The 12,888-nt window shown below is 41.6% G+C and overlaps 1 protein-coding gene across 4 annotated transcripts in view; it reads left to right on the forward strand.

Annotated features, from left to right (window-relative positions):
* Positions 1-5,013, forward strand: part of lrrc2 (leucine rich repeat containing 2) — a 77,901-nt gene extending 72,888 nt beyond the window's left edge. For all 4 annotated transcript variants that reach the window (XM_008103195.3, XM_003216446.4, XM_008103196.3 and 1 more), the window contains 3 exons: positions 315-470; positions 1,720-1,856; positions 3,085-5,013. In XM_008103195.3, coding sequence (XP_008101402.1) covers positions 315-470; positions 1,720-1,856; positions 3,085-3,134 — 343 coding nt within the window. In that variant the 3' untranslated portion in view covers positions 3,135-5,013. The remainder of the gene's footprint in view (positions 1-314; positions 471-1,719; positions 1,857-3,084) is intronic.
* The last annotated feature ends 7,875 nt before the right edge of the window (positions 5,014-12,888 follow it).

The following is a 12,888-nucleotide window of genomic DNA, read 5'->3' on the forward strand; positions in this document are numbered from 1 at the left end:
GCTTAATTTCTGCCCCCACAAATTGAGCTTGAATAAATCAAGGCTCCACATTCTTACTTGTGGCTAAAAGAAAAAGAAAAATGAAATGGAATATTATATATTTCACATAACAGTGCTTTATTACTACTATTTTACACACAAGCATGGAGTGAAATTAGACACACACACACATACACCTAATACATAGAAAGGTAAAGAAGAAGAAGAAAGGAAGTATCTTTTAATGCCAGGCAGACGTTTGTTAGTATGTAACAAAGATACATCAGGTATTACATATAGTGTATTTACTTATTCCACTCTGCTAATTTCTTTAGGCTAGAAGAATTACAAACTCTTCTCCTGCAGAAAAACAAGCTGACTTATCTTCCACACGCTTTACTCAACCTGTCAAAACTCAGTTTACTGGTTGTGAGTGGTGATAGTTTGACTCAGATGCCCACAGCTATCTGTGACTCAAGCAGAGGTATAAAGTAAGTAAACATCTTGGAACCCCTCACCCTAAAAGCTTTCTAACTCACCTTTGTATGGGATCTACTAATTTGATTTCTGAAATAAATAGAATTGATTGTTGCATGCGTTTCACATACATTCATGTTATACATATATAACTGATATTGTTCAGGGTGGGAGGGGAGAAGATAATAAATTACATTGAAAATATCTCTTCCAGGTTAGTAACTGGATGTTAAAATAGCAAGTGTAGTTCTAGATTTACAGTTGTTTGCATTCAACTTACAGTGATTCTAGGGTGAAGCTATCATAGGGCTTTCTTGTCAAGATTTAGTCATAGAAAATTTGCCATTGGCTTCTTATTAGTTTGTCTAAAGTCCTCTGGTGAGTTACCATGACACTGTAGTGGAGATTCAAATGTTGGTCTTCCAGAAGTCCAACACTACACTACATTGACATTTTAATGCAAGGTTGGTGCACAATGTGATAAAAACAACAGATATTTTGTGTACTTGCTGGTGTACTTGGGTTAGCTATAGATACCTTAATGTCAGTGATGACCCAGTGCACTACAAATGTAGGCAAGGAAAATTCCATGTGGACTGGGCAGACAAATCCCTGTATTCATACATAGACTAAGTTTCAGCTTCTGGACCTACATCCATCCTGAATCTAAGAAGATATTCAGAATAGCCATTATTTCACTAGGAAAAGAGAGATAGTGTTGAAGATAATCTGAAAACTGATGACATCATACTCCATTATGCCCAAGAAACTTTTTCAGTGATGTAAACATTAAAAAGGATAATAATATAGATAGTCCAGCAGGTAAAGCAACAGACTTTCAATTAGTGATAGAGTCATGGTAAAACCGTGCCTTCAACTTTTTGTTCAGACAGCCTCCCCATAATATTGTTGTTCAAAGTAGTGTTTATTGTCTGGGCAGATAGTATATGAATTGTTTACATAGTCCATAGCAGATGGAAAATGAGTCTATAATGAACCATATGTAGCCAGGGTTCTACACATCTACATATCTGCTGCCACAAAACCACTTCTGAATTAGCATTTATTGCTAAAGTCCTTTGGACTTCATGACTGAATAGAGAAGCTAACTTATGCCCCCAGATAACCTGATTTAGCTGCATAACAAAATAGAAAGTACAAAAAATGTATGGGGTAGTAAATCACTTGTCACAAAGCAAGGAACAGTCTGCTCATGATAAGTATTGTATAACACCTTCATGCTAATATTTCATCTTCTTGCAGATTTATAAGCCTCAAGGATAAACCTCTTGAAACAACCTCATTTCAAGAGATTGAAGAAATAACAGAAAGTGACCGTGATCGTGAGCTGTTTGAAAAGGAATTTATGAAAGCCTACATTACAGACCTAAAAGAAAGAGGTGCAGACACATATATAAAGGGGATACAATCTAATTTCCTTTCCATTCTAATGTAGCAGAAACTAATTTCCAGCTGGTTTTCTGAACACATCAGAAAAACACTAGTCAATTATAGTACATGAGTTCATATGGGCATTTCATAAAAAATCCAGAGTTCAGCACAGAATAAGGATTTATGGAATTAGAGAACAATAAAATTTCTTAAAGTGTCTACCTCTATACAAAGACAGATAGGGAAAGGAATTTCAATGAGGAAAAAGAATGAGAATAAAAAATTCTGTTCCCCCCTTATTAAAGTTTCTTTCAGTCCTTAAATATCTATTATAACTTAAATATCTGTTGAACCTTTGGAAATACAGTTTGGTCATCCAAAGAAAAGGGGCATGCAAAGGTATCCCAAGGGAACATGAATGCAGCAAATGCAAAAGTAATAGATTTGAATAAATTTCAGTGCCCCACTTTCTGCTGTAGGAACTATAGGATATTTAATGGGAAAGTAGGTAGGTTTCCCTTCTATTTTTATATAGCAAAATAGATGCAAAAGGAAGGGGCTGAGTGTGAAGAAACTAGTGATTTAAAGTGTCCCACCCTATCCCTGAAGGGAAAGAAATGTCAATATAGGGCAATTCCATATTGTTCAGCAGTTATCCTGCTGGCAGGTTCAATAGGAAGGGCAGAATAGGTTGCAGTACACAACCTGCCAATCAATTTACTTTTCTGTCCATTTTAAGTACCACAACTATCCCTTTTGAATTCTGGGATTTATGGTTTTATGGGACACTAGAGTTCTCTGGTTGAGAATTCTAAATACTTCGCTTGAACCACAAACTCCAGAATTCCATAGAATGAATCTGTGGCAGTTTAATCATAATACTGTAATTGTGCAGTGTGAACTGACTACACAATTACATTTACTAACATTAAAGCCATGGTTTGTTTCTTTAGCCATTGATGTCCAGCTCTTCGTTATGTTGGGCAAATTAGTACACCACTTGCAATTTGAATCAATCAGTGTTTTATTGAATTATACCCCTGTGTTTGCTTCCATGGTTTAGAAGGTGTCCATGGGATTAGATTTTTTAATACATAATTTTTATTATGTAGACTTGGGCATAAGGTGAAGGGTGTGTTAGAAAGATGATCTCAACACTTATATAAGTATTATAAGCATTCACTGATTTGAAAACTGCTAAAATATGTTTTTTTTAAAAAAACTTTCTTTTCACAGAGACTGTTCCTTGCTATACAACAAAAGTATCACTTTCTGTCCAGATATAAGACTGGAATTCATACATTGCTGGAGATTCTGAAAAATTCATTTTGACAAAACAAACAGGAAAACATCATTGCAATGTGAAAAAAGCACCTAAATACGAAATGAAGAAAAGCTCTCCATCACTATGCTGTGCATAATGCATAACAATAGTTTGCAATAACCTGAATGTTATGTGGTGAATGCAATCTTCATGTGAACCATGGCTGCTTTTACCTCAACAAATGGTTTCTTGGATGAAAGTAGTAGAAGAGTTTAAGCATGTGATTTACTTCAATTTCTGTAGACCAAACAGTAGGGATTATTGAAATTCTTAATGGTCATGTTATTGTGCTACTCCAGAGCTATTGTGCACAATTCAGGGATGTGCAATCCATTAAAAATGGTTAAAAAGTCATAACAAAACTGGGAAGTGCCGGCATTTCATTTCTAAAGTGTTTCTAAAGTATAGTTAATGAAAAATTTGTTACTATAATGAGAGTAATGAAATTTTGTTACTATTTTGTTACAGTAATTGTGTATAAATTACTATAATTGGGGAAACTTCAGGAGCTCCTTTCTCCCTCATTTTAAAAGCTATTGGTGTGAAACTTGCTACAACTGTTAGCCTACCAAATTTTAGAATGCTTCACTCATCCACAGAGTTTTGGAGAATTTTCAAAGTTTTGAATTTGAATTTTCTATACTATGGCAGGAGATAACAGGGGGTCATTTCCCCAAATTTTAGAAATATTCATACATCTACTGATTTTAGGGATTTAAAAAAAAGTTTTGACAAACTTTTTTTAAAGTCATAATAAGAACTATCTTATTAAATGTCTGTCATATTAACCAATAGAAACCAATATTAACCAATTCTACACTTTCAGAGAATCCTAGAGTTGGAGGAGACCCCCAAGAGCCATTAGTCCACCCCTTTTTTCAGGCAGAAGGGCACTATCAAAACTCTAGTGACAGATGGCCATTCAGCCAAACTAATTAATATGCTTCCCCTATAGTATGGGCACCATCCATTTAGGGATTTCTTCCCAGCCCAGCACAGAGATCTATTTACTAGAAGTATCCATCAGTCCTCCTCTTTGGAGATTCACTATTCATTGGAATTTTTGCTGGCTGCTCTTAGGGAGGGACAAATCTGATCAGTGCTTTCTGATGCTGATGAATTCTGGGAAATGTAGTTTAGGGCAGGGCTTTTTGTATTAACTGGCATAGAGTTCTGCCCTTCCCAACCTACATTTCCCTAGAGTTTTGTGCTGTTTCCAGCAAACATTGCTCCCTCTTCCTTCCACTCCAAATGCTGAGACTTCATTAATTTAGAGAAAAGGCAAGGCACTAAGGCAACCTTTTTGGCTTTGCATTGCTTCCTTGCACTAAAAAGGAAACTGACTTTGGGAACTTTCAAAGATTTACAAAACTAAAATAAAAAAGTATGGGGTAAGTTTTGATTCATAAATTTTTGGTGTGGGCCACGCCTAGAGTTTGGATATTGCCTCATAAGTACAAAATTTAATGAATTTGATCCAAATTATGAGGCAACCAAATTGGTGGCTTCCAAGTGCAGTTTTGTTACATAAAAAAGATTGCATGAAATAGACTGTACAAGTGGTTCACACTATGTCTTGCACAACTATTCTTAGAATAGCATAATTCAGGCACAATTCCATCAACAGGTATTTACTCTGCTAGTATGACATGAATGTTGGATATAGGCTCACTTTCTGTATGAGCTATTGGTGTACATGGCCAGGATTCTTTCAGTGACATAGGCACCATGGATGATGACAAACGTCCCATTTTTGAACTGAATATCTGTGGGGCTACTGTTGGGGAAAAGATTCTGTTCTGCACAGTCTTTTTTTCAATCCAATAAATAACTTACGTTGACATATTGTGAAGTTCCTTCATACATTTTCCATGTTAGGAATGTAGACAAATAAAAAGTTTTATTGCTCATACATTTTATCCCTCCTTTCCACATCAGCACATGCATGCGAGCACACACACACACACAAATCCACTGGCTGGGATTTCTGGGAGTTGTAGGCCAAAACACCTGGGGACCCATAGGTTGCAAACCACTGTGAAGCAAGACAAGAAAAAGCTGTGTTCTACATCAAGTAGGTTTCCACAAGTGATAGTAGTCAGAGAGTCCCACATGAAGATTGTAGGATCTTTATGTTCTTCATATAGGATTGTAGGATTCCCATAGAGTCCCAAATGACGATTGTAGGCTCTTCATGTTGTAAGTGTTTATAACCAGATAGGAAGTCCCTTGGGAGCTATGTCTCCCAGGCATTGGGGTCTTCAAAATTGACTTGTTTAACCTAGAAAACAATTCTGAACCAACCCAACTAAGCTTGCATGTTCTTTTTCATTAATAACGTTGATCATCTTGGACCACACTCTGATGTTGATTGGCCACATTTTTTTTAGTTTTGTCTGTGAAATGTTGGAGGATATGCTATTCCTTTATTAAGCTCCTAATAATCCTACAGATTTTGAATGGCATCCTCTATCGGCATATTTATTTTGAATTTTATCTTGGGGTACATAGACATCTTTTCTATCACAAGGGAATGGCTTCCAATACTCAGTGGGGATTTTTTAGGTAACAGGAGCTATTTTAGTCACATCTGAGAAACATTAAAATATTATTTTTAAATAAATGTTATTTTAAAATACTGGAACAGTAACTGGAAGCCCTGGTGGCGAAGTGTGTTAAATCACTGAGCTGCTGAACTTGCAGACCGAAAGGTCCCAGGTTCAAATCCTGGGAGTGGAGTGAGCGCCTGCTGTTAGCTCCAGCTTCTGCCAACCTAGCAGTTTGAAAACATGCCAATGTGAGTAGATCAATACGTACCACTCCGGCGGGAAGGTAACGGCACTCCATGCAGTCATGCCGGCCACGTGACCTTGGAGGTGTCTATGGACAATGCTGGCTCTTCGGCTTAGAAATGGAGATGAGCACCAACCCCCAGAGTCAGACATGACTGGACTTAACGCCAGGGGAAACCTTTACCTTTCTAACAGTATCTGACTAATTGGGAGTTCAAAAATTGTGAGTAGTTCATTATTTCTAAAATGCCATTTCCCAGGCTTTGCTTAGAGGAAAGTAACAGTAGGAGCTCTATACAAACAAATGCATAATTGAGCAAAGCCGAAGCACCTGTTGATATACCATAGGAGACAATGAAGAATCGGTATGACTCGAACAGTGAGAGATATTTGCGCTATGAAACTACCACTTAAACAAAGACATCATTATCTTTAAGATAAAGATTTCATTGTACATGCTCGTTCAAATGCATCAAAAACATAGGGCCCATTCAGACAGGCCCAAAAGCAGGCACCCCACCTCCCTCCCCCAGCCCCCTATTTTTCCCTAAAAATAAAATAAAACTTACCTGGCTGCCATAACATTCCTCCTCCTGGTGCGAGGAAATGGTGCTCTAGAGACTGGGGAGGGGGAACACAAATCTGCACCAAAGCGAGTGTTAAAAATTCACTTTGACACAGATTTTGGCACTGTTTGGAAGCACCCATAGAGTGCATCTACACTGTAGAATTAATGCAGTTTGACACCATTTTAATTGCCGTGGTGCGATGCTATAGAATCAAGGGAGCTGCAGTTTTTAAAGTCTTAGGTCCTCCCTGTCAAAGAGTGCTGGCGCCTCAATAAATTACATATACTAGAATTCCATAACATTGAGCCTTGGCACTTAAAATGGCGTCAAACGGCATTAATTCTACAATATAGATGCACCCAAGGAGATCCAGTGGTTTGAGGACTGAACTATGACTCTGGAGACCAGGGCCTGAATTCCTTGGTGACATAGAGAAAGTCATATTCTCTCAGCCTCAGAAGTAAAGAACAGTAAACCATCTTTGAATCAATATTGCTAAAAAAGCATCGCAATACACTTGCTATAAATTACTTAAGGGCCTACAACAACAAGAAATATGCAGAGGGATTTTGTAACACCTTAGAAACTAAAGTGAGAGAATGAAGTCGGTAGCAGAAGCTTTCACACATTAAGTCTACTTCCTCAGATGCAAGTAGTAAATTGGGTTATTGCTTATAAAATAGCTTTTTGAGTGATCAGTAATAGAGTTAGTTGGTTGCTCCTATATTGAGAGGGTGAGAAAATATAATTATATTTTCTTTCCTCTTGACCAGTGACATTTAAACACAATCTAGAACTTGGTATCTTTTAACTTTAGTGGGAAAAAAGAAGGGAGAAGGCAAAGCATCGATTTATCATATGTGCTGACAGAATTTCATATGATGTGATTTGTTATAAATGGGCCCTTGGTACAGCTAGAACACATCAAGAGGGCAGGAAAATGTGAAATTAGTTTGAGCTTCAGGATTGAATGCTTAATAGAAAGCTCCCAAAAGGAATTAGGGCAAGTAAGGGAATTGCTTTACTTTCATCAGGTGAAACATCATAGTTTGGATCGGCATCTGTTCCATAAGTTCCAGCTGTTTTTCTTTTACCTTTATTTTCTTAGACTTATCTAATTTATATCCACTTTCCCAACTTTCATGAGGACTAGGCAGCTGCTCACAAACCAGAGTAAACAACACTAACTGAAGCACTAAATTCTTTCAACACTGTTCTTCAAGATGAGTGCTAAAACAGTAAAATAAAGTCAACAATAACAAACAATCTTGTGCTAAATCATCTTAGCTGTATAATCCTATACAAGACTTCTAAGTAAACTTTGGAATGTCCTATTGCAAATGTTGGGGTTTCTTAATGAATTGTTAGTTTGTTTTCTTTAAAAGTACTGTTACTTGCCACTTCTTATTGGAAGAGTAACATCTTAAATTACTTAGTGTTAGCCTTTTAATTTCTTTAACATGATTTTTCTTAAAATACATTTGAAAAGACAAAAATACTCTGACAAACATCTGAGTCAATGTTATCACTAGGCAAAGAAGGGTAGTGTTGCTATGATTTGTTATACTACTTTTTGGAGCAATGTTATTGCCTCAAAATGCAAAAGGTAATATTATCTGGCATTCAGGTAATCGGTTAATGATGTTGTAAGTTAGGCTTGTTGTTGTTGCCATTGTTGTGTGCCCATCAAGTCTTGTCCTTTGCTACTCTGCTGCTGAGTATGCATGTCCAGTATGGAACATATCTCACCATGTTAAAACAGTGGATATGCCTCTTAATGAGACATGCCGCATTATTACAGGATATCTACACCCTACACCACTGGAGAAATTATACTGTTTAGTCAGTATTACACCACCTGACATCCACTGGGAAGTAGCAGCCAGCAACAAAAGGACCAAGGCAGTCACATCTCTGGCCCATCCCCTGTTCAGATATCATCCCGCATACCAATGCCTTAAATCAAGAAATAGTTTTCTAAGATCTACAGAGATACGCGCAGGAATGCCTCAGCAAGCGAGATTCCAAAAGTGGCAGGTTAAAACCCGGAACCTCAATCCATGACTGATAACAAATGAGACTCCCTCCTGGGCACACAGAAGACTGGGTGACTTGGAAGGTGCTGAACAGACTGCTCTCTGGCACCATGAGATGCAGAGCCAACCTTAAGAAATGGGGCCACAAAGTGGAGTCCACGACATGCAAGTGTGGAGAAGAGCAAACCACAGACCACCTATTACAATGCAGTCTGAGCCCTGCCACATGCACAAAGGAGGACCTTCTAATAGCAACACCAGAGGCAGTCCAAGTGGCTAACTACTGGTCAAAGGACATTTAGTATAATGACAAGTTTTTAACTTTGAGTTTTTAAATACATTACAAGTCTACCCTCGGTTTGCCTTTGACACGATAAATAAATCATTTCCACATTATGGTGACTACAAGGTTAATGTATCAAGAGGCTTTCTAGGACTGAGATTGTGCGTCTTTCAGTGAGTTTCAATGAATTGAACCTTGGTCTTGAGACTAGTAGTTCAATGCTCAAACAACTACACCATTTTGCAATGTGTGTTCTCATTGGCAACTATGACCCCATAGCTGCGACTTCAGGTGACCCTGAAACCCACTTTAAAAGTCAGTTAGCCACCTGGAACAATGGAGATCTGTTCTGTTGGGAATCAGGTGCTGCAGAACTATATGGCTACTTTCTACCCCTGAGCAAGTCTCCAAGGAACAGATGCAGGGACCTCTATGGAAAACTGTCCCAACTCATCATCACCACCTCTCTCATTGGCAGTGAAACTAGTCACTTCATCACACTGTGCATTATTTGCCAGTAAAAGAGGTATCTGTTGCTACAGATAGTTGACTGGCTTTTAAGGTGAGGTTCACATGGGAAGATAAAATATAGCTAAAGCATCTTGGCTACATCTTTAATGCAGACTTACTTAAAAAATGTGAGTCAGACATAAAGCCATTGAGTTTGATGGGGGTGATAACACATACGTGTTATAAAGAGGAGGTGCTAGTTTCCCTATATGCTGGTTTGCACCTGCAGAATTCTTTAGAACCCGACAATACAAGGTATAATACTTATACTGACCTGTGGGTGAATTGATCCAGGTTTTCGGGTCAAATTATTTTACTATAATAGACTTATGTATGAATAGATATGAGGATTTTGGAGGGCCATATTTGTTTCAAACACCAACCCCTTACCTCATGTAAGAAATTGTGTTAAAGATGGAAGGGAGTTTATGTACTAGCAAGATATGGTTCTATATTTATCTTTTGCAAATGCTCCACTGACTAATGCAGGCCTCTTGTATGAGTCAAAGCTGCCCTTAAACTCTTTGCCATTTATTTATTTATTTATTTTTTACATCACTTCTACCCCGCCCTTCTCACCCATCAGGGGACTCAGGGCGGCTTACAGTATAACCATACACATTAAAAAGAGTTGTCATCAAATTTAAAAATCCATCAAGATTAAAAATTACAATAAAATTAAGAATATCCATTAAAATATACATAATTATACATTTAAATATACATTTAAGGCGCTTTCCATGTTCATGTGGGGTCTGTCAGTAGGTCATATATTCTTATCTCATTTTTGCTGCTACTCATGCTCAAATGCCTGGTCCCATAACAACGTTTTTGTCCTCTTTTGGAAAGACAGGAGGGAGGGAGCCTGCCTGACTTCAATGGGGAGGGCGTTCCATAGGCGAGGAGCCACCACTGAAAAGGCCCTGTCTCTCGTCCCCGCCAGCCGCACCTGTGAGGCTGACGGGACCGCGAGCAGGGCCTCATCTGACGATCTTAAGCTTTGAGGTGGGTCGTAGCGGGAGACACGTTCGGACAGATAAGCTGGGCCGGAACCGTTTAGAGCTTTATAGGCTAAAGCCAGCACCTTGAATTGTGCTCGGTAGCTAATTGGCAGCCAGTGGAGCTGGCGTAACAGAGGAGTAGTACGCTCCCTGTACGCCGCCCCAGTTATTAACCTGGCAGCCTCCCGTTGGACTAATTGAAGCTTCCGAACAGTCTTCAAAGGCAGCCCCACGTAGAGTGCGTTGCAGTAGTCTAAACGAGATATAACAAGGGCGTGTACCACCGTGGCCAAGTCCGGCTTCCCAAGGTACGGTCACAGCTGGCGCACAAGTTTTAATTGTGCGAAGGCTCCCCTAGCCACCGCTGAGACCTGGGGCTCCAGGCTCAATGATGAGTCCAGGATCACCCCCAGACTGTGCACCTGCGCCTTCAGGGGGAGTGTGACCCCATCCAGCACAGGCTGTAACCCAGTACCCTGTTCGGCCTTCCGACTGACCAGGAGGACCTCTGTCTTGTCTGGATTCAATTTCAATTTGTTGGCCCTCATCCAGTCCGACACAGCGGCCAAGCACCGGTTCAGGACCTGGACAGCCTCCTTAGTGACAGGTGGGAAGGAGTGACAGAGCTGGACATCATCTGCGTACAGATGACACCGCACCCCGAAACTCCTGATGATCTCTCCCAGCGGCTTCATGTAGATGTTAAACAACATGGGAGATAACACAGAGCCCTGCGGGACCCCACAAGTCAACGGTTGTGGGGCCGAGCAGGCATCCCCCAATGACACCATCTGGGACCGACCCTCCAGGAATGAGTGGAGCCACTGCAAAACAGTACCTCCAAGTCCCATTCCCGCGAGGCGTCCCAGAAGGATACCGTGATCGACGGTATCGAAGGCCGCTGAGAGGTCCAGCAGAACCAGCAGGGACACACTCCCCCTGTCCAGTTCCCAGTGTAGATCATTGACTAAGGCGACCAAGGCTGTCTCAGTACCATGCCCCGGCCTAAAGCCAGACTGTGCCGGATCCAGAAAATCAGTGTCAACCAAGAAACCCTGGAGCTGCGAAGCAACCACATGTTCCAAGACCTTGCCCAAATAGGGGAGATTGGAAATAGGCCGAAAGTTTCCGAATTGAGTGGGTCCAATGATGGCTTTTTCAACAGCGGCTTGATCACAGCCATTTTTAGGCTCGCTGGAAACTTGCCCTCCCGAAGGGAGGCATTCACCACCACCTTCACCCACTCGGCCAAACCCCCTCTGGCTTCTCTCACCAGCCAGGATGGGCAGGGGTCTAGGATGCATGTGGTCGGTCTCGCCTCTCCCAGGATCTTGTCCACATCCTCGAGCTCAACCAATTGAAATGAATCCAACAAAACTGGACAAGCAGGTGCACTCCTTACATCCTCAGAGACTGCCGTTAATATGGTGTCAAAGTCGGAACGGATCAGAGCGACTTTGTCCGCAAAGAACCGAGCAAGTGCTTCACAGCGGGCTGCCGAGTTATCAGGGCTCCCACCTTGATTGGTGGGAGTTAACAACCCTCTGATGACACGGAACAGCGCTGCCGGACGGTTCTGTGCGGACGCAATGTTGGCCGCAAGGTGGACTCTCCTTGCAGCTTTGATTGCCTCGGCATATGCCCTAAGATAGGAGCCTAGCCGTGTTCGGTCTGACTCGTTATACCCTGATCGCCACACGCACTCTAGTTCCCTCTTCTTTCGCTTCATCGCTGCCAGCTCCTCAGTAAACCAAGGAGCTGGTTTAGCTCGGTTACTCGAGAGGGGACACTCCGGAGCAATCGTGTCTATTGCCCTAGTCATCTCTCCATTCCAGAGAGAGACAGGATCAACAGGATCACCTGCCGAGGAGGCGGGAAATTCCCCAAGAGCCGTCAGGAATCCTTCTGGATCCATAAGTCTCCTGGAGCGGACCATTTTAGGTCCACCACCCCTGCAGAGGTTGGGGGGCGCAGTAAGTCTAAACCTGATCAGGTGATGGTCGGTCCATGGCAACGGAGCGATGGTGAGCTCCTCCACACCGCCACCTTCCTCCCATCCCTGACAGAAGACCAAGTCCAGTGTGTGTCCCGCACTGTGGGTGGGGCCTGTTACTAATTGGGACAGCCCCATGGTTGCAATGGCGGCCATGAAGTCCTGAGCTGCACCTGAGAGGTTGGTCTCGGCATGGACATTGAAGTCCCCCAGCATTATGAGCCGCCGGGACTCCAACGCCAGGCCCGAGACCACCTCAGCTAGCTCAGGCAGGGAGACTGTAGTGCAGCGGGGTGGTCGGTACACTAACAGAATCCCTAATCTGTCCCAGTCTCCCACCCTCAGGTGGACACATTCAAACATGGTCGACTGTGGGACGGGGCACCTGGTCAGGGGGATGGAATCCTTATAGACCACCGCAACCCCACCTCCCTCCCTCCAGATCTCGGCTGGTGCTGTACGGAATAACCCGGCGGGCAGAGCTGGGTGAGATTAACTCCTCCCATCTCGTCCAGCCAGGTCTCCGTAATAC

Source organism: Anolis carolinensis, chromosome 2 (genome assembly GCF_035594765.1).
Source record: "Anolis carolinensis isolate JA03-04 chromosome 2, rAnoCar3.1.pri, whole genome shotgun sequence".
NCBI lineage: Eukaryota > Metazoa > Chordata > Lepidosauria > Squamata > Dactyloidae > Anolis > Anolis carolinensis.